Source organism: Takifugu flavidus, chromosome 6, assembly GCF_003711565.1.
Source record: "Takifugu flavidus isolate HTHZ2018 chromosome 6, ASM371156v2, whole genome shotgun sequence".
In the NCBI taxonomy this organism is placed as follows: domain Eukaryota; kingdom Metazoa; phylum Chordata; class Actinopteri; order Tetraodontiformes; family Tetraodontidae; genus Takifugu; species Takifugu flavidus.
Genome location: NC_079525.1, coordinates 12,089,660 through 12,116,670, shown reverse-complemented (window position 1 = coordinate 12,116,670; position 27,011 = coordinate 12,089,660). Strand labels below are relative to the sequence as shown.

Below are 27,011 nucleotides of genomic sequence, written 5' to 3'. Positions count from 1 at the left end.
AGAAATAAATCTCCATGCAGAAACTGTGTATAAATGTTTACATCACTTCCAGAATGGAGGAATAATACAATCAAATTGCATGCTGATACCAAATGTAATTGAACCCACGACAACATCGCAAACTTAATTTGTGAATCTTCTTTTTTTATTTTACATTTATATGCTAATTTTTTTTTTAAAGAGTCGTGTGTTCGTGAGTTTCTGGCCTCTCGCTATTTGTGGAAGGGCGAGAGCGCCCCCTGCGGACAGCGGCGGCGGTGCAGCCACAGAGGGCGTGATAGCGCTGCCCCTCCCCCCCCACGGCTGATCTGGAAAAGAAAAAAAAAACTTTTTTTGTATCGAAGGAATCAACAGCCGCCATCTTGTCGTGGCTCGGAATTAGGATTTCGATCCAACTCTGGTTTTAACGCAGAATTCGAGCATCCTTTCCGCGATATGACACCGCCCTTCCCCCGAAAACATCATCGTAACGTCGCGTCGGAGACATTTTGTGCGAAAAAGCTGGAATTGGATCAGCGGTCGTCGGGCAAAAAAGCTCCGTATATGTGATTTCCCCTTCAGAGTGCGGCGATTCAGCCCCTGTCGCCGATCGGGAGCAGTATTGTTTACCGGGACCGGAGCGTGACTTTCGGAGTGATTCGCAAAAATACAGCGTTTTCATGCAATCGTGCATTTTGTGGAGCTTTTCGCGATGGTTGCATGAATACATTTGACGTCACGCAAAATGATTTTTTCACGCATCTAGACATTACGTTCTTTCCTGGGAATGCAGCAGTTCATCTGACTTCACTGGATTGTCACCCGGAGGTTCGATTTTTACATGGGGAATATTTTATTTCGGGTTATTTAACGATGATAATGTGGGTGTTGGGTGTTGGATTATCATGGGGTGAATGGCGGTGGCGAAGCGGGGCGCTATTGCATCTCTTTTGAAAGACTCGCAGCAAGGAGCAGCTATCGCTAAGAGTTAAACTAGCTGTTAGCCGCTTAGCCGAAGTTAACGAGCAACTCGCTTGTTAACGTCCTAAATGAAAAAAATCGGCTTGACAGAACGCAACTTCCTTGCCAAAAGGTAATCTCAACTATCAACTTGAAGCAACCGACCAAACGAGTCAACTATGGCTGAGAATCTGCTGGAGATGGGACCTCCCAGTTCCAAGCGGCCGAAGCTGAATTCACCTGCCCTGTCAGCGTCTGATGGACCAGGTAAGGGCCTTCCTTCCACCGCCTGCACACCCAAACATCACCATTCCCGGTTTCCCGAAATTCGGGACAAACCAGGCCTTAATTGAGACAATGACAAGGGGGGAATGAATGCATAGTTCTGTGTAGTTTCTCATCTAATCAGAAACAACCTCCCAGTTGTGCGTTCGTTTCAAAATGTTCATAGCTGACATGTAGAGATGTGCATACAATGACTTTAAGATAATTCCTCACGGATTTTTGGATTTATACCACCTCTTGGATCGCTTAAATGCTCACATGCTGTGCAGTAAACTGTTCGATCAGTCAGTGTTAAGTGATCACTCTGTGGGTTTGGGTACAAGATTAGATAAGATTTGCTCAAATCTTAGCAAATTTTAGTGTTTAATTCGCCTGTAAGTTGCAAATGCAAGACTTAAATTGGAAATAGGGTGATTTTGTGTGATATATATGGAGGGACCAAGCAGAATATTGGTTAATATTTTAGCAATAGTCCATCTTATGAAGTTGCCAAGTCACCGACAGCAGGGATGAAGTTGCGCTTCCATTTCCCAGTTGTGTCCCAGACTTTGGTGGAAGAACTGGGAATTTAAGATGCATAGAGAAGTAAAAAAAATAAAAAAGAGACAATTCTGTGGCTGGACAACAGCACCGGAGTTGGAATGTATCTTCCAGTTTGCTGGTTGTCACAGCGTTGTGGGATTTACCGGATAGAAAACAACTTCTGCCGTGGAGACAGTTCGGGATGGGTGCCGGGCGTTTCTTTATAGGTCTGCAGGCACGGCATGGTGGAAGAGCAAGTTTCTGTTGCCTTTCCTCCCTCTGAGCATCCTCGGAGTTTTGGTCTGACGCCAGTCTTCTGATATCTCTTCATCAATTTGTCCTTCTCTCCGCGTAACGTCTCCAAAAATCTCTGGCGTGTCTTTTAGTACTTTTGCGCCATTTCTTTTCACCACTATTCTAGAATTATAAGCCTCCTCCTGGGCTGACATCTATTGACTCCGTGGGGGGGTGTCTTCATCTTGTGGGCCTCTTTTCCTCTTTACGTGCATGTTTTGAAACATGCATTTTTACTCCCTTTCCTCTCTATTCATCCCAAATCACTGATATATTGTAATTTTCCCCTGCTTCACTTATCTCCATCTAAATCCTCTTGTTAATAGAGGTTCCTTTTTCTTTTGTATGTTTTTACAAAGTGTAAAAGTGCAAAATGGTGAACACTAATAACAAGTTATGTGGCTAATAAACAGACAAACAAATGCCAACTGTCCCGTAACCACCTCCCTCGGGGGAGGAAATAAACACCTCCCTATTCTTGCCCTTTTAATTTTACATCAGTCTTTACTTTTGAATCTAGATTCCAAAGTTAACCACTTTTACTCCAGATTAACTTTCTCCTACCTTCAATCACTGGGGTGGTGAAAGTACCGACGCTTTAGGTGCTGTTGGCGGGCTCAGGTCGACCCAGTTGACCTTTTGGTCCCAGAGAGGTGAGTCAGTGTGAACGCGACAGCGGACTTCCGGGCGGTCCGTGTGTTGCGTGAAAGCCTCTCTGCTCTGATGACGGCCTGCAGTACGCAACAAGTTGAAGCCAAAGGCTCGACGTATCTGCCACGGGTGAAGCCAATACAGTTTAGGAGGGTCCGTCCGCACCGCTGCCAGAATCGTGCTGCTGCGTGCTGCTGCGTGCTGCTGCGTGCTGCTGCGTGCTGCTGCGTGCTGCTGCGTGCTGCTGCGTGCTGGCGTCTCCAGAGCAGCGACACGCCGTTCAAACTGAAGCAGACGAGGAAATGACCAGCGCAGCCAGTAACACATGTACTTGAGAGCGTGCCCGTTGTTAACCTTTGTCTCTGGGGAGTCAAATAAAAAGAAATGCATCATTTTTCCTCTCTGTCGTCATGGAAACACGACGCTCCGCCAGTGATGTGGCGTTGAGGCCAGTGAAATCATGCATGCGCAATCTTGGAGCGTAGTGGCTGAATATTCGCTGTAGACGCTGAGGAACTAGACTATTGATGGAGCATAAATGCACACTTTACAAAATGACCATTTAAAATTAATTAGCTCGCATCAAACTTTGGGCTCCTAATTCTAATTACACCCACCATATTAATGTAAATCCTAAATTTACAGGTTAAATAGAGGTGAAACTTTCTACCTGTCAATCAAATTACCGTAAGCTTTTGCTGCAGGAGCTCCTTAGCTCGCTGTACGTTTTGACTGGAGCCCCCACATTTTTAGAGGTGGTCATCTTGTTCTCACGGACAGAAGCAAGCCTGCTTCAGTGGGGCTAAATTATCATGGAAAACCATATTTTTACTTTTAAAGGACGCACTCAGGATGCAAAGACTGGTTAATTTAGCTGCTTATGACTTAGCTCGAATGGCAATTAATGTGCGCGTGTGCGAGGGCCAATGGTAGATTTCAGTATTTTTGATGTTATGCAGCCGTGTTTATTAGTAGGAGGTGATGGAACTGTTGATAAACCCAGTTTGTCCAGGCATTCTAATTTAATACGGATAGATGGAATACTTAATTCTAAAAATGAAGACATAGTATGAGCTTGTTAACTAGTGCATACTCCCATTCAGAAATTAAAGTAGAGCCAGGTTGGAAGGTGCGCCTCCTTAAACCGGCTCAGGCAGCATCTGGAAAATTGCATTTATCCAGGGAAGTCGGCAGGGCCTCCATTAAAGGCCAGGCTCAGTTACCTCTGCTGTACTCTACCTCATTTAGACAGTGCAGTCGGAATGCTTTCAGACCCTGAGCCCTTTTTTAAATTAATTTTTACTTGATGAATGTTGATTGATAGAAGCCTTGTTTGTTTCTGCAACATAAAATATGACAGAAGGGAAATTGTATCACATCTTTTGACAGCGCTGCCAATGTTAATGTACAAAAAAGGGGCATTCAACATTCACTGAACTTGAAATTCACCTCTATATGAGTAGCCTGTGGATACATTTATGATAAAGACTTAGCAGACGCTCTTAGTGAGAAAGTAACCTTAAGAAGCTGCTTTTAAAATGCCAAATTTGTGTCCTGTATGTTTGCATTTTGGATTTTCCTTTACATCCAATAAACCGTAGCTGTCTGCATAATATTGTGCATATGTGTCTGGTAGCATAGTTAGATGCGTTAGCAAAGTTTAGGAATATTTCCACACTGTCGTGAAGTTTCCTCGCTTTTATACAAAGCTCATATTAGCGCCGCTTGATTATGGCAAAAATTCCTATGATTAGACAATTAGCTTTTTTTGAACTTTAAACCAATTCTAGTGCATTCCACATCTGATTGTAACAAGGCAAAGTGGCTCCAGGTCACACGGATCATACGTGCACGTGCATTGACACAGTGTAGACGCACACCTGCAACATTACATTTGACAGCAACATCTGTCTTCGGTGTCAACAGGACTTTGGACTGGATATTCTCTAAAGTGGGACTACGTCATGTGTTATAACTCAATCCCTGTTTGATCTTAATGGTCTTGATTTTCTTTTGAAAGTTAAAACAGAGGGTGTGCACATTGTCAGTGTGTACAGGCGCACATTTAAAAGATGTTCAGCCTCTAATACTCTTCTCATCTGTTTAGGAGCGATCAAACAAACTGCCGTCTTTACCGTCTTCTCAATCCTCCAGGGAGTTGAAACACTTCGCTCTCACGGTCACGTGCATCGAGGGGAAAACATCAGCCGATGTTAGCATTCAGCTAATAAGTTGCTACAGAGAAGACGTTTACTTGGACAACAATAAACAACAATTTGATGTGACGTTGCCTTGTTCAGAACAGACCATAATGCATTAATATTATCGGCTATATCCTATTATATAAGCAGCTGAAAGATGGACGCACGGATAAACTGGTTCTTATATTAGAGGATTTGTGATTCTAGATAACAGTTCGTTAACTAAAACATAAAATTTGGTTAAAAACTGTAAGCTGATGGAGAAAACTTCCTCCGCGTTCACGTAACTTTCGATGTATTTACTGATCATTTTACTCAGCGGAATGCGGTCTGTAGCACTTCTGCTATCTGTTCATTCTTTCACACATAATAATTTTCCTTTCACATGTCGCAGGTTTAAACCCCTCAGATGGACTTTTTCTTCCCTTTCCTTTTAACCAAAGGCTCCCTTTCTTTTGCCGCACATAACTGGCACCGTTTCAAAGCTGTTGAGATTTATTAAGATGTTACAGCAATTGCAGCTTGTAAAAAAAGTAACATTACAGAAAAAATAATGTCCGTAAGAGAGGTACTATGTGCAAAATCTTTTTTTAAAAGGTCATGTTGAATGGCATGGAGCAAAGTGTTCCGTATGCACCTGCCACCAGTGGAACAGAGGTGGAATCAGTTTGTAGTTGCAATAGATTTTTCTTTGACTGTATGAAAACTTTGGAAGAGAGATGTGAGTCATTAAAACATAACAGGACAAACTGGTTTTCTCCTTTTTGTTTTAGATCTGGGGTCACTTCCCTGGGATGATTTGGAGAACGATCTTCCGGATGAATTGATCCCGAACGGAGGCGATCTGAGCTTGATGAGTGGAATGCCATCAAACGGAGGAGCAGCATCCGGTCCAGGAGGAACCCCGACAGGCCTCGGCGGCGGCAGCGGCGTTCCCGATGCAGCTGCTAAGCACAAGCAGCTCTCGGAGCTCCTTCGAGGGGGTAACAGCTCCAGTATTGCGAGCACAGGACTGAACTCAGCCAACTCCCAAGCAGGTAGTATGGGGCCGCAGCTGGGTACGCCGCTGGGTAAGAGCCCCCTTGGCCAAGGCTCCCCCAACAACCACCATTCACCCCAGGCTCAGAAAGCAGGAACACCAAGTGGAGTTGCTGGACAGAACACCAACGGTAATACTGCAGCGATGGGTTTGAACTCAGCGGGATTTAATCAGACAATGATTAATAATGGACCGAGCCACGGCGGGCTCCTCCCGCAGGGCGGGCAACCTCAACCTGGGCAGATGATGAACGGTGGTCTTGGAGCCGATGCTGGGAGAGTACGAGCGGCTGGGGTGGGGGTCATGCAGTACCAGGGAGCGTCAATGCAGGCAGCTGCAGCAGGAGCAGGAGGAGCAGCCAGTGCATTGGCAGAAACACTTACCCAGGGAGGGCAGCAGATGGGGGCTCACACCAATCTCAATGGTGCCCAGCAGGCAGGAAGTCTGAACAAGGTGGGTGACATTTTTCCTGTCACTGCTGACAAGACTAACATTATGGCTTACAGAAATATTAAAGAATGCGTCCACCGTGGCCTCCTGACATTTCCACATGTACCTGTTAAATGAAACACTGCTTTGTTGTTGGTATATTCCAAAATGATATTTGTGCCAACATTTGATTGTGGATTTTCCTCTTGTGATGAAAGAAAGTCGACTTTGCAAGGCTTAACTTGTGTGGCAGCAACCAGTCGGCATATGTATGACCCAGCTATTTGTGGCAAATTCATTCATTTCCTGTGCTAATTATCCACAAATAGATGGAGTAAAATAACAATTGAAGGCTTTCTGGGGGGGAAACAAGTCAGACGTCTACTCTCCAACAAAAGCCCACCCTCACCCAGTCCTTACCCCGTCATAACAAACGGTCGTTAGTTGCAGCCATACTTTTAAACGTTTAAAATGACCGCTACTGTGCAAGTGCGGTGGTGAAGGGGATGCTCGCTCGGCTGAAAAGCTCAGCCTGGCCCTTGTGCGGGGAAGCCTGGCCTGCAGAGGTTCACAGTATGTTGTGGTGAAGGGAACTGAAGAGTTAGTGTGTTTGTCTGTGTGAAACCCTGTGCTTTCAGCCTTCTCAGCTATGTTGAAAGGCTGCCAGTGACTGGTCAGCTCAGCTGGGTCTTCTTATCGGCTGTGTTGGAACACAGTCAAGAGCCTAAGGGGAGACAGCCTGGTCTGGCACACTATCCCCTCTAGTCTCCCAGCACTTATGTGGATGAAGGAGCGACACTAGCAAGTTGACCTTTGTGTGAAGCATGTCACAGACTTGGATTATAACTCATTGTAACTAGATAGAATATTTACAAGGACTTGAATATACTGTCACTAGGGTCTATCCCAGATTTACATGCCCACAAAATGCACTTAAGACTATATTAAGAATGTGCCTTAACTCTGCACTATGTGGTTGCCATAGAAATGACATATTCTCAGAAATCACAGCCTTAATCTTTGGGAAATCAAAGGTCAAAGTTGTCCCAGAATCCAGGACCTCATCAAAATCCAATCATCTGTTCCATGGCCAATTACCAGCATTCCCGAAAATGTCATTAAAATCCATTTGGAACTTGAGTTATTTTGCTTACAAAATGTAAGATTAAGAATGAGACATGGTTTGAAAAATTTCACAACCCTCACTTCTGTAAATTCAAGGTTTTACTTGAATTTACAGGAGTTATTAGAAGGAGTTATTACTTCCTTATCTCTGGTCTCTCCTCTGGCAGTTTTCTTTGCATGGTGTTAACTGCTCCACCTTGTATGCCAGTTTTAATTTTTGGCCCTCGGATTAGTTTTTTATAAATATCTGGGTCCTCTATCAGAGGCCTGGGACCTTCAGGGTCCTCTGTGGGATCTTAGCTGTTCATAGCACCGCACTCTTCTAGACAGAGATCTAATTGGATGTTCCAGGGAACTGCTGGGACCACTTTGTCCACCACTACAGGGTCTGGCTGGTTCACCTGTATCAGTTAGTCTCACAGGATCTTGGCACAGTGATTCTCCAGCACCTTTGGAAGTGTGACTTTGGAGTTTCCAGTCCAGACTTGGTACAGATGCCGGCCACTTGGTTTTGATATTGCATGTTCACTTTAGCTGCTTGATTCTGGATTGTCTCAGGGGCTTCTTTGCAAGCCGGCATCTTGGATCCTGGTGTAGTAGATCCTGGCTTCTATCTGGGGTGGACTCCTTCCCTCCCCATGCATTGAGAAGAGCTTTCTTGCCTTTATGTTGGTGGCTTCTATCTCCTCTCTTGGCTAGGTCATTATACCGGCGGGCTGATGACTGTGGTACTTAAAGACAGGGGTTCATTTCCTATCTGAACAATCTGCAGCCTTAGTTGATGCTGCTGCACACTGCTGGGCTTTAAAAGGTTAAAGAGAACTTGCTAAAAAATAATTTCAGTGCTATTTGCCACCATTTAGAACCAGTATGATATATGTCCACCTTTGGGCTGTCGTATCAAACAGTACAGTGGGACCTCTACTTACGAACGACTCTACATGCGGAATTTGCAGGTTACGAAAGGTCTCAACGGGAAAATATTTCTTCTTGCTACGAAAGAAATTTCATGATACGAAAGGCAAAAATACGCTGCCGCTGCTACTCGCAGCTCGCGGAGTTTAGCGAACGTAAACATGCTTGTAGCTGCTCTGCCATTGGCTAACGCCTAGCATTTCCCTGTCATCCCATTGGCTATGAGGGACGTCAATCTGTACAAGTTTGTGTGTATCCCAGCGTCGCCTTTGTTTACCGTATTTTCATGACCATAAGGTGCACTGTATTAAAAGGCGCACTCTCAGTTATGGGTGCTATTGCTGTATTTAAAACATACATAAGGAGCACCATATTATTAGGCGCATGCTGAAACATGACAGTAAAAAATGACAACGGAAGTAAAACAGTGAGTTTCGACACATTTATTGAACAAAATATTCATTCTTCCGCCACAAAACCATCAAAGTTTTCATCTTCTGTATCTGAATTAAACAGCTGCGCTATTTCAATGTCCAACATCCCGAATTCCTCTTCTTAATCATCTGAATCGGACTCACCGACCGGTTCCGCTTCATTTTGTGAAAGCTCTTACAATGCATGAAGACAGTATCATAGCCCATGCGTCTACAATCCACCCGCATATGGTGGCATAACCTGCACGCCGCTGCCTCATAGTCTTTGTGAAGGAGTGTTCGCCTTCCGTCATCCAGCGCTCTGTCCGTTTCCGTGGCAGCCGAGAACCACGGTGAACGACGACTTCTCGTGCCCCGTTGTGCGTATCGCCACCGTGCTGGTCCCTTTTTCTCCACTTTGTGGGTCAAAGGGATGTCAGAAGTCAGAGGGATCTCATCATCAGAGGGATCTCATCACCAACATCATGTTGGTGATGTGGCTGGGCGCGGTTATCTTGTCGCGGCAGTAGGTGCGGAAGATGGCCGCCCTCTCCTGGTTAGGGTTACGGACGATGGCCACCCTCTCCTGGTTAGGGTTAGGGTTAGGGAATGGCCGCCCTCTCCTGGTTAGGGTTAGGGAAGATGGCCGCCCTCTCCTGGTTAGGGTTAGGGAAGATGGCCACCCTCTCCTGGTTAGGGTTAGGGAAGATGGCCACCCTCTCCTGGTTAGGGTTAGGGAAGATGGCCACCCTCTCCTGGTTAGGGTTAGGGTTAGGGAAGATGGCCGCCCTCTCCTGGTTAGGGTTAGGGAAGATGGCCGCCCTCTCCTGGTTAGGGTTAGGGAAGATGGCCGCCCTCTCCTGGTTAGGGTTAGGGAAGATGGCCACCCTCTCCTGGTTAGGGTTAGGGAAGATGGCCACCCTCTCCTGGTTAGGGTTAGGGTTAGGGAGATGGCCGCCCTCTCCTGGTTAGGGTTAGGGAAGATGGCCGCCCTCTCCTGGTAATCCGCTGGCAGCCGCTGCGCAACAGTTGTCCTCGCGCGTATGGAGAGATGCCGCTGCCTCATAAAGCGAAAACACTAAGATTGCTCGATTGCCATTTTCAGCCGCATATTCGATGGCCTGTAGTTTAAAGTAAGCCTCATTCATACGCGTCTCGCTTGACCGGCGCCATTTTAGGGGATCCTTACGCGTAGGTGTGCCGCTAATCGATTGGCGGAGAGTTTACCATAGTGCACCCACCAAAGGCGCACAGCAGATTTTGGAACTCGCACCATATTATAAGGCGCACCGTCGATTTTTGAGAAAATCTCGGTGTTTTAGGTGCGCCTTATAGTCGTGAAAATACGGTAACTTTTATTTATTGTGGGTGTTCGTATGTTTGTCTATTCGATGGCGGTGTTACAACAAGTGTTAACGTTCGTTGCTAGTAATGACGGCTAATGTACGATTAGCCTGTAATAAAGTTCATTTTCTTCCTGGAGAAGCCTTGCACTGAATTCCTACATTTATTGTGCGGTAATCTAATTGTAACATGTATTTGTTACATGTTTTGATGCATTTTTATGATTTATTAAAAAAATTATGTCCGAATTTTTGGGGGCTTCGAACGGATTAGGGCATTTACATAGAAAACGCGTCTCTACTTACATAATTTTCAGGTTACGAAACAACATCTGGAACCAAATTATTTTGTAAGTAGAGGTCCCACTGTAGTTGATAACAGTTTTGGAAATGGCCACGATCACTTATTTGCTTTACGAAATTTTCTTTTATACAGAGATATCCTTGAAGTATAGTTCTAGAGGGGGGAAATACAACTTCCTTTTTTTTCTTTTATCCATCTAGATGGGTCTGAGCAGCAATGGGGGTCCATTTGGGGCCCAACCCTATGGACAGGGTGCTACCGGGCCTGGCCAGCAGCTCAACCAGCAGCAGCAGCTACAGAACAAGGTTACCCTTGCAAACAGTTTGCCACCTTTCCACAATGAGCTGAAAGGTGCTGCTGTCACTAACGTGCCAAACATGGTAATTCCTTGTTATTGTGATAAAACATTTTTAGTTACTAAATGGTGTTTTCTGAGTCATTTTTTAAACACTGCGCCTGTTTAACCTTGATATTGTGAGTGTTTTGTACAATTGTTTTAATGAAATCTCACAGGAAGTGACTTGGAAAGTTAACATTATTACTTCATTTAACATTTATTTGCATTACAATCAATCAGCAGCTCCAGCAGCCTCAACAGCAAGCGCCCATGCTCCCAATGGCTGGCAGCGGCAGTGTGGCGGTGACATCGGCGGGCCCCACAGCTGACCCAGAGAAACGCAAATTGATCCAGCAGCAGCTGGTCCTGCTGCTTCATGCACACAAGTGCCAGCGCCGGGAGCAGGCGAACGGCGAGGTGAGGGCGTGCGCTCTTCCTCACTGCCGCACAATGAAGAACGTCCTCAACCACATGACCCACTGCCAGGCTGGCAAGTCCTGCCAGGGTGAGTTGCAGAAGTTGAAACCAGATTAGGAGTTGAGTCCACAGCTTTTTTTGGCTGTTATCTGCTTCTTTTGATTGCTCTTAAAGGTGATACTTGAGCTTTGGGCTCCATCAAAGGTTTAGAAGTAAATAGTGAACTTTATTGATGTAACGCAGCCATACTCTAACAACAATGATGGAGCCTTTTTAAAGTATAACCTAAATTTGGAGCTTCTTCTCACTAGTCTGGAAGGACACATGTTTTAGAAGCAAAATGTCCTTAAATCTCATTTGGTCTTACATCAAGTTGACAGTCACCTGAGAGAAAATCTTACCTGCTGCGTCTTGCAGCAGTGATGCTGCATCAACATGAAATGCAGAAGAAAAAGATTTTTGACATTATTTGATATTAAACAGAACAGAAATGACGCAGATCAAAACCAAAATATGGTCATTTAGGATAATCGTGAGCATCATTTTAACCTCGTTGGCATCTTTGACTGTTTCCCCTGCAGTGGCTCATTGTGCGTCATCCAGACAGATCATTTCTCACTGGAAAAATTGTACACGACATGACTGTCCCGTCTGCCTGCCGCTGAAGAATGCCAGTGACAAACGTACTCAGCAACGTAAGTATGGTAGTGCATTTAATCGGAGTCCCTCCTTAAGAAAAATCTTTGTGTGTGATGTTTTATGATGATGATTTTATTTAAATTATAGCAGCTGATGGAAGATGTTTGGGGAGCTTTGTTCTCCAGTTTAGCTTAATAACTGAAAAACAGAATACTTTATTGTTTTACTCTGATATAGGAAGTATTGACAATTATTACGGTGAGAGGAGCCAATTATGTACATCACCTCACCTACTACCAGGCTTAATTCTTGACAGAATGACGGTATGCATTTTCTCTCTTTCTCTTCACAGCAAAGCTGGGCTCCCCTAATGCAGGCCTCCAGAACTCCATTTCTTCAGTTGGTGTGGGCCAGCCAAGTCCCACCATTAATACCTCAACTCCTATAGACCCCTCCTCCATGCAGAGAGCCTACGCGGCACTTGGGCTGCCGTACAGCAGCCAGACAACCGGGCAGAGCCAGCAGGGCCCAGGACAGCAAGCAGGTGCACAAAATTCACAGGCTCAGCAACAGCAGCAGCTTCAACAGCAAATGAGGCCCATCAATGCACTTGGTAAAGCCACGGGCAAATTCTTGGTCCGATCCGTGAACATTTTCTGAACATTTAAAAATACAATTTTGTTTTGTTAAAAAAACAACTTGTAACACTATAATATGTTCAATGCCAACAAAAACACTGAAAGTTTAAGTTTAAATATGAATAGACCTACCTGTAAAAAACATTGGAGTTTTATAAGATGAATTTTTACATTAAAAAATGAGGCAATGCTGTTGGCTCACAACTCTTTATATTTATAGGTAACCAGATGGCTCTTGGAGGCACAACAATGGGTGTGACCACTTCAGACCAGACAAACCTGCACACAGATTCTGTTCCCAATGCACTCAACACTAACAGGTCAGTCTATCCCAAAAATTACAACTCAATCCAAAATACTTTTTCCTTAAAATATTTCAGAACATTAGTTTTCTATTAGCAGACACTCGTATATTCAACAGAGAATAATTTGGTGACAGGTAAATTGATCCATCAGCTTACTCACAGGGTAGCTGCCGTCTTTCTTTGATGCCTTAATTTTTGACAGCCATCATGGAAATATTGGAATTGAAACACTTGTTTCAAGCTTGAAGGTTACGATTCATTGACAGTAGAACTTATGGCGTCTACTTCTCTTTCACTATGCTGGTGGAGTCTATTAACTTAAAAAAACTATTAAAAAAAGTTGCTTTGCTTGGTTTGAAAGCCTTTTAGGCCTGAAGTGGAATGTTTCCCAACACCAAACCTTAGTTGAGGTAATTTGGACTCAGGTTAAGATCGGAACATCTGAACCTTCCCTGTTCTTCCTGCAGTCAGCTGCTGTCAGACGGTTCAGCTGTGGGCTCGATGGGCAACCTGCCCACTGCAGCACCCATGTCAGCCACAGGCACCAGGAAAGCGTGGCACGAGCACGTCACTCAGGACCTGCGAAGTCACCTTGTGCATAAACTGTATGTACCCCCGTTGGAGAATTTACACGTGACAATTTTTAGTTTCTATTCCTGTTGTGAACATGTTGTGTTATTTTAAAACCCTTAACCTTGTTTCAGTTTTTGTGTTGAGAATTGCATTTCTGTGGCAGGGTACAAGCCATATTCCCAACCCCAGATCCGGCAGCTTTGAAGGACAGAAGGATGGAGAACCTTGTAGCGTATGCCAGGAAGGTGGAAGGGGACATGTACGAGTCGGCTAACAGTCGTGTATGTCAGACAATAACCAAAAATGTTTTATTTACTTAATCTTATTTTAATTGGAATCTCGTAAATAATAAATGAGTACTGTTTTTGCTTTCTCCAGGATGAATACTATCATTTTCTGGCTGAGAAAATCTATAAGATCCAAAAGGAACTGGAGGAGAAGAGGCGCTCCAGGCTACAGAAGCAGATAATGAACCAAGCACCTTTGGCTGTTCAGGGTACACAACAGCCCAGCCTTCCCCAACCTAATGCCTTTGGCGCAAGGCCACAGAGTAAGTACAATTCTGAGTTAATGGCAGTCAAATTTGGGTTTTCAAGCCTTTTTAATCAATAGGCAGAGTATCTGCTTTACATTTCATTTATTAAAGAGAATTACTGGGTGGCATTTGCTCAGGCTCCTAGGGGGCTAGGCTGAGTAGTGGACAATTCTTGGTTCAAGCCCCAGTGTGGGGGGAAAAAAACAGTAGTAGTACGAGGTGCCAGGACACCTTCAGAGCACTGCTGAGGTGACTTTGAACACAGTACTGAACCCCCAAATGCTTACCTTTGTACCTGTAATCTCGGTGTACCTTCACCCATATGGAGGTAGAACAGGGTCCAGCACCCTCCCGTGACCCCAAAAGGGGGATATAGGAGCCAAGTAATAAAATAAACAGATGTTCTGTTGATAATAAGGATGCTCTATGCATTTAGGGTTGTTTCAGAGGAAAGATAACAATTGTGGAATTGTGCTAATGTCACAGACTTGTAACCAAAAATAACTGAAAGTCTGACACCATTGAAATAGCAAGATCTCACGATGTGCTTGCTATTGTGAGATGGTTGCTAAACAACCAACAGAAGTGCATGAAATGGTTTAACTTGCCTTTTTGCCAATAGATGGACCTGTTCCTTTGCCCAACATGCCAAATCAAATCATGAATCGCATGCAAGTTTCACAAGGTACATGTGAAATATAGACTTTAGTACATTTTGTTGAAGAAGTTGAGTTTTTCAATGCACAGAAAGATACCTCTGTCCCTGACTAAATATTATGGGCCCCTCATTCTGTCTAGGAATGAACCAGTTCAACCACATGGCTCTCCCCAATGCCCAGATCTCTCAGGCACCAATGGGAGCCCGAGCTGCTTCGCCTATGAACCACCCACAGCAAATGAACCTGAGTGCCGTCCCAGCAGTAAGGATGAGAGAAAAAAAGCAAATGCATTGTATTAGACAGTGAAATTGCTGCATTATACTTGCAGCCCTTTATCATGTTACAATTTAATTAGGTTTAAGTGGCAACGAAGAAGACCCTAAATGGCTATGGTTGTAATAGTAAATATTTTGTTCTTTTCTTTTAGATGGGCATGTCCCCATCCAGGATGCCCCAAGCCCAGGGCATGATGGCCGGACATGGGGCCGGTAACATGGTAGGTCAGACAAACAGCCAGGGACAGTTTCTTGCACAGAGCCAGTTCCCGACTGGAGCTGCAGTTAATGCGGCAGCGACTATGAATGTCACTGTGGGAACTGGCATGGGCCAATCGCCTGCTCAAGCTGCTGTTACTCAGGTGGGTGGTTGACCAGTTTAATAATCCCATACCTTTGTTGTTGCTGAAATGTTTGTTTGATTAAAATAAGTGGGGGGGACTTAAGTTCAAACTATATTCATTCATCAAACTAGACACTAATTGCTCCCAAATTGTTTCATCCTGGGCTGAGGTCTTTTCTTAATAGTATGCGTGGTTGACCTCATTATTGTGTGTTTGCTTGTCTTGTTTGTGTGTGTGTGTGTTTGTGTGTATTTGCGTGTGTGCCTGCGTTCTGTGTGTCCTTCTCTCCAGCAGCAGCAGCAGAGTGCTAACCTACCCATGAATGCACTTGGCCCCTCACTGGGCCCTCAGCTAGTTTCTTCCCAAACCCCTTTGCAATCCACGCCTCCTGCTGCTGCCTCCTCTGCCCCTACAGTTGGGGGGGCCACTAACCTGCCGCACCCCCAGCCCTCAAGCCGCAGCTCCACCCCCACCCTCCCTGCCCCCGCCCCAGGTGCCACCCCACCCCGCCCCACTCAGCCCCAACCCCAGGTGGAACTCCCCACAGCAGCACAGATGCAACCCCCGCCTCAGCCCCCTACCACGCCGGTGAGACTCAGATCCTTCCGCATGCCGTCCACTATGACTCCCCAGCCCCTTCAAACTCCCATTGCTCTGACTGTTGCGTCCCAACCCGTTCCATCCACATCCACCTTTCTGCATGATAACCTCATCTTCACCTGTTTAGCATCCAACAGTGGCATTGTTGCATCCCTGAAATTAGGAAATGATTGATTCAATATGAGAGCTGTCCGTCCGTCCCATGACTTTTGCCTTGCATGCACGTATGAACAAAAGTGGTCTCAGTGCCTCCCATGTTTATTCTTTTCTGCATCTATTTGTGCTTTTAGTTGTCTCAGCCTGGAGCCAGCCTGGAAAACCGGGTCCCTACACCAGCCTCGGCATCCAGTGCTGACTTGCATACTCAGCATGTTGGAGCAGACCTACCAACCCAGGAGGTCAAAACCGAAGCAACCCATGACCAACAGGAGTATGAGGCAGCATGCGGCAAAATTGAGCCCAAGATGGAGGTAATTTGAAGCTATAAATTATAAAATTAATTTCTGTACTAATAAAATAATCTTCACTTCCCAGCATTTATATTTGCTACACTTGAATGTGTATTTTGCTTAAGATATATTACCATATTTCAGTTTTTGTGTCCAGGTTAAGCTGTGAATTTTTGCTGGTGTAATGGATGTCAAATCATATAACACAGGAATTGGCTACAATTTGACATGTTTAGATGATTAAGTCTCAACAGTGTCTACAGTTCTGTTGTTCAGTTTGAATACTTGACTATCCATTGAATGAAAACATCAAGGAAGTGCAACAATGTTCGAAAAAAGGCCAGTTTAATTGTGTTGTTTCATCTCCAGGCTGAAGAAGACATGGTATCGGTAAAGAAGGAGGAGCCAGAAGAAAAGACTGAGTCTATGGAGGTGGAGGAGAAAAAGGCAGAACCGAAGGAAGAGGATGACGCTGGAGCTAATGGCACAACTTCCTCATCTCCCTCTCAGTCAAGAAGGAAAAGTGAGTTTATATTAAAGGGATAAACCCCTATTGTGTAATTATTTTAAATAGGACAGGGTAAAACATCAAAGTAAAGCTTTGAAGTGGAGCATAGCTGATTAGCTATTACGAACTGTAGTATTTGCCCCACAATAAAAATATAAGCAATATAAATATCAACTATTCAAATAAAATATTCAACTGCATTGCACAGTTGCTGGTTAAGAACAATTCCAAATCTGGGGTACCTTCAAACAACACTTTCACATAGGCTAACCGTTGAATACAAGACAAGTGAAACATGGTGGGAGACAAACTCATTGAAGGTATTCCAATTAATTGGAGTATTACCAGTAGTTCTGGGTGTAAGTCACAATATATGAGGAAATTGGCTGCTTGTCTGAGTGCTTCGTTCCTGGTTTCAGTGGTTTTAATCTTTATTATTCTTTACTTTCGCTTGCCTTATTTTTCAGTCTTTAAGCCAGAGGAGTTGCGTCAGGCGCTAATGCCAACGCTGGAGTCTCTGTACAGACAAGACCCTGAGTCACTGCCCTTCCGACAGCCAGTAGACCCCTTGCTTCTAGGGATACCGGTCTGTACAATTATTGTTAAATACCAAGGTTGTTAATGCTCATCAGTTTCTTAGTCAGTAACACCTTTTTTCACTTTGTTCTTATAGGACTACTTTGACATCGTAAAGAATCCAATAGACTTGTCCACAATAAAGCGCAAACTTGATACAAGTCAGTATCAAGAGCCCTGGCAGTACGTAGATGATGTCTGGTTGATGTTCAACAATGCTTGGTTGTACAATCGCAAGACATCTCGTGTCTACAAGTACTGTTCCAAACTCGCCGAGGTGTTCGAGTCTGAAATCGACCCTGTGATGCAGGGTCTGGGATACTGCTGTGGAAGGAAGGTAAGATATAGGTGCACATTGGGAAACGTTCATGATTAAAAAGTTGTACTGATTTATATTTGTCCGTATGGCATTACACATACAGTTGAGCTACTGTAGGTCCAGAATGTTAAAGATGACTTTTTTGAATCGTCTACGTAATGATTTTTACTGACATTTTACCACCTGTATCTCTGCAGTATGAGTTCTCTCCACAAACTCTCTGTTGCTATGGCAAGCAGCTCTGCACCATACCCACTGGAGGCACATATTATAGCTACCAAAACAGGTAAATAGCCCTGTATCAGCACTATTGGCCTCTCCTGTTCTCATAACTATAAAATGGAAATTGTTGGGGAAAAAAGATATTGTTGCAAGCAGTAAACATAGCATTTTGAATGTTTTGAGCTGTAGTGCAATACAAGTATGTGTCATCTCTTCTAGAGTTCTAGGAGAAGACCGCTGTTATTCATGTTGTGTTGTCACCTTTAGTTTTTCTTTCATCTAGTTCAATGCACTTTTAAACTGTTAACAGCTGCATTGCATCATTGAAGAAACTCTGAAAACGATTCTAAACTCATCAGAGCTGAGCGTCGGAGAACATTAATCATTGTCATTTAAGTGTAAAAACAGTCATGTTTCCATCTTTGGATCATTTTAGTTCCCATTTAACCCATTTCATGTAAAAGCCACAGAATTGCGCTTCATTACTTTTTATAAGTTGTCCTTTGCGCCCCCTGGTGACTAAACTGCGCACATTGCACCCCCCTTTTCCACACAAACACGCAGCAGGACTGATAGATCACAACTTGGTCTACAAGACGAGGGTCTTATACCCTTAATGGGAACATGAGTGTAATATGTAAATGTACAAGATAGTAATTATATGGAAGCGACGGGAAGATGATATTCTGCTGATGAGCGCTGAAGTTGAAAGTGCCAACTCTTTTTTTTAACAGGTATCATTTCTGTGAAAAGTGCTTCAATGAGATCCAGGGAGATAGTGTGACATTAGGAGACGATCCTGCACAGCCACAAACGTAAGTCACAATGCCAAAGGGCGTAATTTTTTAAACTTACATTTTAATTAAACGCATTGAGTTGTACTTACAAGAAAATAGTCTTTCAAAAAACACTGTTATATACAGGGGCAGAACTTAAAGGTGATTTTATGAAGATTTTCATAATTTAGCTGCATTTTTGGGGGGGGGGCAGAGTCAATGTATATGTAACATTAGTGCCTTTTCTTTCTCTTTCAATTTTTTGTTGATGCTTTAGGATGATCTCAAAAGATCAGTTTGAACGCAAGAAGAATGACGTACTCGACCCTGAACCGTAAGTAAAAGCAAACGTACTTGAACACAGTAATTTGTCCAGTAGTTTCTCCTCCTATCATTTTTCATGTCATATTGAACCAGCTTCCTTCGCTGTAGCCATTAGATCACACGAGTCCCATTTCAAGAAAATAAAAAGAAAGGCAGCACATATATAAAACACATATGCTTCAATAATTTCACGTCAGTATTTAACATCGGAGTTAAAGTGGGGTTGGGTTTAGGTGCAGATGCACCTGAACCAGAGTGAGAAACCATTTAAACACTCAGGAAACCTTTACAGGACTTTTGAGTTAAATATCTAATCAAAGTTTGACACAATTACTCTACAATATTGAACTGTTTACGCAATATTTTCCTTTAAACAGGTTTGTTGAATGTAAAGATTGTGGACGGAAGATGCACCAAATCTGCGTCTTACACTACGAGGTCATCTGGCCATCTGGGTAAGTGATTAAGGTCTTTTAATTAATGTATGTTTTTCACAATTTGTGTCAGAAGCAAAACTGAGTTGGACTTCCTTTCCTAGATTCATCTGTAAGAGCTGTTTAAAGAAAAGTGGGAAAACGCGGAAGGAAAACAAGTTCACTGCAAAACGTCAGTAGACTTCCACACTTGAATTGTCAATTGTCACCTCCCTCACTGTACCTGTACCCATATTGCTTTCAAGTTAAATGAACCCTGCACCTGTTAAATTTGTCATCTAGGGCTACAGACAACACGACTAGGAATGTACATTGAAGACCGCGTAAATAAATACTTGAAAAGACAGAACCACCCAGAAGCTGGAGAGGTGTTTGTGCGAGTGGTGGCGAGCTCTGATAAAACGGTTGAAGTAAAACCGGGCATGAAAGCCAGGTAAGATCATTATTGTAAAGTAGGAATTTGCAAGGGACGTTTCAAGTCAATTTGTGGCATTTGTAGGTCAATCTTAAATGTGGTAAAAATGGCTTTGGACAGCATGAGGGAAGCACTGTTGCAAGCCGTTAAAATTGTCTGTTCTTTAGTTTTATTAGTACACGGGACAAATTATCGTGTTTTTGTTTCTTTTTTTCATTGTCTTTAATAAAATGATTCATGCCCAGATTAATTAGTGGAAACTGCAGCACTCACCCTCTCAAAAGGTTTGAGGGTTGTTAGCTGTTGCATAAAACAAGTTCAAAGTTGCAATACTCTCCACCTTTGCTGCGAAGGAGCATTTCCAGGAAGACCTTATCTTCACATTGTTTAATTTAAGGCTGGCCGCTTTTTATTGACTTGGATTTAGATCGTTTTATTTTCTTAGTCTGAAATTTTGATCAGTTAAGGATGTTAATCATAAGAGTAATGAAACTGAGATCTGGGAAATGAGCAGTTCAATCAACTGCTGTTTTTATTACCAGGCAATCTGTCCAAAACATTTCCATAAAATACCCAACAGTGCTTGTTTATTCGGTCTAATTTAGACTTTAACAATTAAAGATGAAGCTATCAAATCCGAAGATAGTTTCGAAGTAAAAATATTGCACTAGAATCTTAATGGACAGAAGCTTTTTTTAGAATCACTTTTCTCCAAGTGTAGATTATGCCAAAATTTTAAATTGGGCATTTGAGATTAAGGTGTAATGAACCTGAATCTGAGTGCAACAACAAACAAATGTATGACTTGAGTGAATCTGATGTTCTTTATAAAGTTTACACACATTCTCATGTAGCTTCAGTGGCAGTGGATGCATTTATGGCTGTAATCTGACTGATCTTTGTTTTTTTTATTGTTCCTTTGTTTTTTTATGGATCTGTTTGGCCCCGACCTGTAATACAGTGTAGTCACTGGTCATAAACAACGTTCTGTCATAAACCCCTCTTGCACTTTAGCGAGATGGGTTTGTTAGTTACAGTCACTGTGTGCCCCGAGTAGCTGATCCCAGTCAGCCGCAATCCCAAGATTTGGTTGTAATGTAATTAAATGCCGAAATGGCTGCATATTCACATATTAGGAGAAATCATTCCAATATACTTTTGTGACATCAGGTTTGTGGACACTGGAGAAATGCCCGAGACGTTTCCCTACAGAACCAAAGCACTTTTTGCCTTTGAGGAGATTGATGGTGTGGACGTGTGCTTCTTTGGAATGCATGTCCAGGAATATGGTTCAGAGTGCGCATTCCCCAACACTAGGTAGGTACATTTAAATATTGTGCTGCCTCTACCTTTTTTTTAATGGTAAGATTGATCACCTTTCCCTCCCTCTCTCTACCTGTGCAGGCGGGTCTACATATCATACCTTGACAGTATTCACTTCTTTAGACCTCGCATTCTACGGACTGCAGTGTACCATGAGATCCTCATCGGATACTTAGAATATGTCAAGAAACTCGGGTATGTCTGCTGATTCTGCCCATTGTCTATAACAGGGTAAACTTTGAAATGGCCCCCACTTCTCTGTCAGAGATCTGCAGACGACATTCTTCATTTTCTGTCTCTTTTGTTTGACGTGTTTGCTCACAGATATACCCAAGGCCACATCTGGGCATGTCCACCTAGTGAAGGAGATGACTATATCTTTCACTGCCATCCTCCTGAACAGAAGATCCCGAAGCCAAAGAGACTGCAGGAGTGGTACCGGAAGATGCTGGACAAGGCTTTTGCTGAGAGAATTCTGCATGACTATAAGGTAGGATTAAAGAATGTGCAGGGGGAGGGACATGCCAAGTGAATTTTGTTTCTCTTAATTAGACTTAATACATTTAATCATAGAGTAGAGGTAAACGAATTAATAATTGCTGGATTAACAAGATGCGGCACATCCGCTGCCTTTCACAAGTGATTAAGGATATTATTGTTTTAAAAACTGATGATTCCAGTTGGGTTGTCAGCGCATCTTTTACATTTGCATGCCCCATCTAAACACTGGCGTAGACTTATAAATAAGAATTTGCTACTTGGAGAGAATAACACGAGAATAACAAGTTTAATTTGCTAGAATTCCATCTCAAAGGCATATGAATCATATAATTGCACAGAGATTTGTCAAATTATGGAAAGTCGATAAACTCTCAGAAACTCACAGCATTTGTGTCCCCCCCCCCCCAGGACATCTTCAAACAGGCAACAGAAGATCGCCTTACCAGTGCTAATGAGTTGCCGTACTTTGAGGGTGACTTCTGGCCCAATGTGTTGGAAGAGAGCATCAAGGAATTGGAACAGGAAGAGGAGGAGCGGAAGAAGGAAGAGAATACAGCTGCCTCTGAAACTCCCGAGGTGTGGACCTGGTCTCACGACTCGACAACATATAACCAGCACGTGACCTTTTTCTGAGCTCTTTTCTTTGACTGTCATTGTTGGGCAGGGTGCACAAGGTGATAGCAAAAATGCAAAAAAGAAGAACAACAAGAAGACCAATAAGAATAAGAGCAGCGTGAGCCGAGCCAATAAGAAGAAGCCTGGGATGCCGAATGTAGCCAATGATCTATCCCAGAAGCTCTACGCCACCATGGAGAAGCACAAAGAGGTCAACTCATTTTCCAGTTTGTCATAGAAATTGAAACGAGTCTTTTAAGATAAATGAAATACAGAGTAGATGTTAATGCTTCTGGAATCTTCTATGTTGTAGGTGTTCTTTGTGATCCACCTCCACTCTGGACCCATGGCCAATACGCTGCCCCCCATTGTTGACCCTGACCCTTTGCTCTCTTGTGACTTGATGGATGGCCGCGATGCCTTCCTGACGCTCGCCAGGGACAAACATTGGGAGTTCAGCTCGCTCAGAAGGTGCAAGTGGAGCACCATGTGCATGCTTGTGGAGCTGCACAACCAGGGCCAGGACCGCTTCGTGTACACATGCAATGAGTGCAAACACCACGTGGAGACACGGTGGCACTGCACTGTGTGTGAGGTACTTAGTATTTTTATTATTACTTTTTGCCGTATTATCCTTTCACTTTTATTTTTAGTGATTGAAATAGTTTAATCTCATTGGGGGAAAGTAAATTGATGCTTTTTAGGTTTACTTTTTGGACCCACATATTTTGGTTTTCTACACAACACAGTGAATTTGACAGATGAATGCTGGTGTGTCAAGTTCCAACTTTGATTCAAGAGATTGGACACATCATATTACATTCATCTATTAGGAAAAACAGCCATTTTTGCAGAATTCTGTCAATTTTAAAATGATTTGGTGAGATTGTAGAAAACATTACAGTGAATTTGGGTGAAACTAGGTTATTTTTAAATTTGAACGTCACCAAATAATGTGAATTAATTTTAACTAAATTATGTTGTGGATCCACTTGGACAGTACTCAGGGGGGAAAAAATGTTGTGGATCCACTTTGTAGGCTGCTTCAGTACATCACAACTGTTGCGCCATCACATAACAATGATTGTGATGTGTTGCCTCTTTTTTCTGCAGGACTTTGATCTGTGCATTAGCTGTTACAACACAAAGGGACATGAGCACCAAATGGTGAAATGGGGCCTCGGTCTGGATGATGACAACAACAGTCAGAGTGGTGAGGCCTCCAAGAGCCCACAGGAGAGCCGGCGGTTAAGTATCCAGCGCTGCATCCAGTCCCTCGTGCACGCGTGTCAGTGCCGCAATGCCAACTGCTCTTTGCCGTCCTGCCAAAAGATGAAGCGAGTGGTGCAGCATACCAAGGGTTGCAAGCGCAAAACCAATGGCGGCTGCCCTGTATGCAAGCAGCTGATCGCGTTATGCTGTTACCATGCAAAGCACTGTCAGGAGAACAAATGCCCTGTCCCGTTCTGCCTCAACATCAAGCACAAGCTGCGTCAGCAGCAGATGCAGCACAGGCTTCAGCAAGCCCAGCTGATGAAGAGGCGAATGGCCACCATGCAAGGCAGAACCATGCCACTGCCGTCCCCACCCGCCACAGCCGCCCCCAGCACTCCCACGTCTCACACGCAGCCAAACACTCCCCAGACGCCGCAGCAGCCGCTCTCCAATCAGCCCCAGACACCAAATTCAGCAAGGGTTATGTCTCCTACTTTCGCCAATGCGCCTCGCAACGGCCAGCCTCAAGCACCGGTGTCGCAGGGCAAGCCTGGACCCCAGGCATCGCCTCTACATCAACAGCAGTCCCCACTCCCCCAGCCACCCCAAGCCCCTCAGCAGCTACAGCAGCAGCCGCCCCCCCTCGCCGCGGTTAAGATGGCGCGTCATATTGAAATGATGGCGCAGGCTCAGCAGAACTACCGGGCAAACATGAATGGCCTTCCCATGAACCCTCCACAGCAACAGCAGCGCATGCCCGGGCCAGTACAACCATCCATGCAGATGGTCCCGGGGCCAAGGGGGGCTCAAGTCATGCAACCTGGCATGACCCCGGGACAATGGCCAGGTGCTGCAGGGCCTATACAGGCAGTTCAGAATCCACAGGGCCTTGTTCCTGGTCAAACACCACAACAACCCATGACCATGCAGCGAGCCATGATGACCCCAGGCCAGCAACCTCAGCAGCCCGCAAGGATGTTAATTCCTCAGCAGCCCGGTGCCAGGCCACAGACGGCCCAAAGGCCTGGTACTATTGCACCCAACGCCCTGCAGGACCTCCTCCGCACCCTCAAATCTCCCAGCTCACCTCAGCAGCAACAGCAAGTCCTTAACATCCTCAAATCAAATCCTCAGTTAATGGCTGCATTCATCAAACAGCGTACAGCCAAATATCAGGCCAACCAACCGCAGCAGCCTGGAGGTCAGCAACAGCAGCCCGGCATGCCGACAATGCAACCCATGACTATGGCGGGGGCAGTGCAGAGGCCAGGAATGCCGCCTCAGCAGCCCCAGCAGCCTTCTGCACAGGGCATGGCTCCGTTAGGGGCTCAAACACAGCTGATGAACCCAGCGCACAACACCGGACCCCAGGTGCAGGAGATGTACCGTCGCCAGCTCTTAAGACAGCAGCAGCAGCAGCAGCAGCAGCAAGGAGTGATGCCCCAGGGCCACCCTGGTCAGTTCCCACCTCAGGCACAGGGGACTGCAGCAACATACTCCCAGCTTCGCATGCAGCAGCAGCAGCAGCAGCAGCAGCAGTTAGCCTTGCAGGCAGGTGCTGGAACAGCTGGAGGAGGCCTGGGCCAGCTCCCACCAATGTCTCAGATGGCCCAAGCAGGCCTAGGGATGGACTCCACCCAGAACTTACTGCATCAGCGAATGCTTCAGCAGCAGCAGCAGCAGCAACTTCCACAGCAGCAGCAGGTTGTCCTCAAGCAGCAGATGGGCTCTCCTGCCCAGCCCAGCCCGATGAGCCCCCAGACCCACCTGCTTGCAGGCCAGTCTCAAACCGGAGGCCACCTTCCTGGACAGCCTTCGTTAGCCAGCGCCCTTAACAATCAAGTCCGTTCCCCTGCAGCAGTGCAGTCGCCGTGCCCTTCTTCTCAGCAGCAGTCTCAGCAGCAGCGGCCACATTCCAGCCCCTCCCCGCAGGTCTCAAATCAAGCCCAGCCCTCGCCACAGCACCCGCATCCACCTCACTCGGCATCCCCCCACCCTGGACTCGGGGGCACGCTGTCAGGGTCCATTGAACAGGGGCACTTGGGGACACCTGAACAAAGTGCCATGCTACCACAGCTTAACACACCCAACAGGGGGGTGCTGAACAGTGACTTGGGGATGGTGGGGGACACTACAGGAGACACTCTGGAAAGTTTCGTGGCGCAATTGTAGCATTTCTGATGGGAACCGAAGAACACAATTCTGTTCCCAGCAACCCGTTCGCCTCTTCCTCAGTTTCCCTGAGACTCTCTTTTTCCCTTTAGAGGGTTTCGTTTATTCTTTCTAAGGTTCAAAACAGTTTTGTACTGACATGTAAAGTGTTTCAATCGTTTTGAAAAAGATAATTTGGTTCAAAAAACAAAAAAAAAAATCAACACTTCTAGGGAATGTAATTGTTTCCTAAACCCACTAAAGGGTGCTCTCTACCTTAAGATGCTGATGGATTTGCAGGTTGCTCCTTAAATAAAATTGACAAAGAATATATTTTTGGTTCAGACCAAATTTGTTAAGTACTTATTTTAGGTTTGTTTTTGGTATGGTTTCATGCCTTATGCGTTTTTGTTCTTCCTTTTTTCTTTTTTTAAAAAGAAAATGTACAATTGCATATTATTGCATATCATTTTATTTTGTACCTTTGACAAAGTGTTGCTGTTTTTGTTTTGTTTTTTGGAACTGTAAAATAATTTGGGAATTGGGCCAGGTTCTCTTTACTCAAGCTGTTTTTTCCTGGCAATTGTGAATTAGCATTGTCATTACTTCAAGGCATTGCATTCAGGGACTGCTTCCCTCCTCTCGTGTGTATGAAGAGCACTCAGTTGCAGGTTGTGTAGACACAGATGTGTATGCAGACGCACATGAACACACTCACAAAGTCCCGCAGCGGAGACTGATGTTTTTAGAAACGGCATGGACTGCATCCTTCAGATCAGGTGTCGGGAATTAGGAAAATCTGTCTTGCTGGTGTAGAATTTGTTGGTTTGACATTAAGAAGAATTTGTCCTACCTTTGTTATCATGAAACTGATGTAAAGTGTAAAGAGAGCGTGAGAAAGAGACCAGCCCCCAAGCTGAGGTGTACGGAGGTGCGTTGCATTCGTCGAGAGAAATGAATCGCGGCTTTACTCGCAACGACGTCGAGGCTGCGATTTTAAGTTTTAGCGGATGTAATTCGCTTCCGAAGAGGTGGAATGATCACCTTTTATTTTCTCCATAGGCCACATCTCGGATGTGCTCCTCTTTAGGTGGAGCGTGCCGTTTTCCATCTAGACCTGAGGCACATTTGAGATTCATCCTGAGGAAAAACAAAATGTTAACCCTCATTCCTCTCACAAAAAACTTGAATTGGGGAATTTATCTTTTTTCTCCTATTGTAAAACAAGTAAAGTACTATAAATATAAGAACATGAAAAATGTTTAAACTGGTAAAAGACTCATTTCTTACTTATATACCATATTGTTAAATAAACAGTGTGCAACAGAACCCAAATACTCTGTTGACTAAATGATGCATCACTTTGTGTTTGTTTTATGTGTCAGGGTGCCAAAATTATCT

The 27,011-nt window shown here is 44.5% G+C and overlaps 1 protein-coding gene across 6 annotated transcripts; it reads left to right on the top strand.

The window, feature by feature from the left end:
• Positions 1-156: 156 nt before the first annotated feature.
• On the top strand, positions 157-26,968 carry crebbpa (CREB binding protein a). Of its 6 annotated transcripts, none has more exons than XM_057036201.1 (31): positions 157-1,206; positions 5,666-6,384; positions 10,661-10,840; positions 11,041-11,302; positions 11,796-11,909; positions 12,206-12,466; positions 12,712-12,811; positions 13,264-13,401; positions 13,533-13,650; positions 13,748-13,919; positions 14,527-14,589; positions 14,703-14,824; positions 14,991-15,200; positions 15,474-15,770; positions 16,073-16,252; positions 16,601-16,754; positions 17,207-17,325; positions 17,413-17,652; positions 17,832-17,920; positions 18,591-18,671; positions 18,910-18,966; positions 19,334-19,411; positions 19,495-19,562; positions 19,673-19,823; positions 20,976-21,122; positions 21,210-21,323; positions 21,453-21,618; positions 22,038-22,205; positions 22,294-22,455; positions 22,558-22,839; positions 23,358-26,968. In XM_057036201.1, exons 1-31 carry the CDS (start codon positions 1,119-1,121, stop codon positions 25,629-25,631), a joined length of 7,374 nt encoding a protein of 2,457 aa, XP_056892181.1. In that variant the 5' UTR covers positions 157-1,118; the 3' UTR covers positions 25,632-26,968. The 6 variants fall into 6 exon arrangements, with proteins under 6 accessions (XP_056892181.1, XP_056892186.1, XP_056892180.1 ...); XM_057036206.1 differs by having other exon boundaries at positions 160-1,206; positions 15,477-15,770; XM_057036200.1 differs by having other exon boundaries at positions 164-1,206; positions 11,038-11,302.
• The last annotated feature ends 43 nt before the right edge of the window (positions 26,969-27,011 follow it).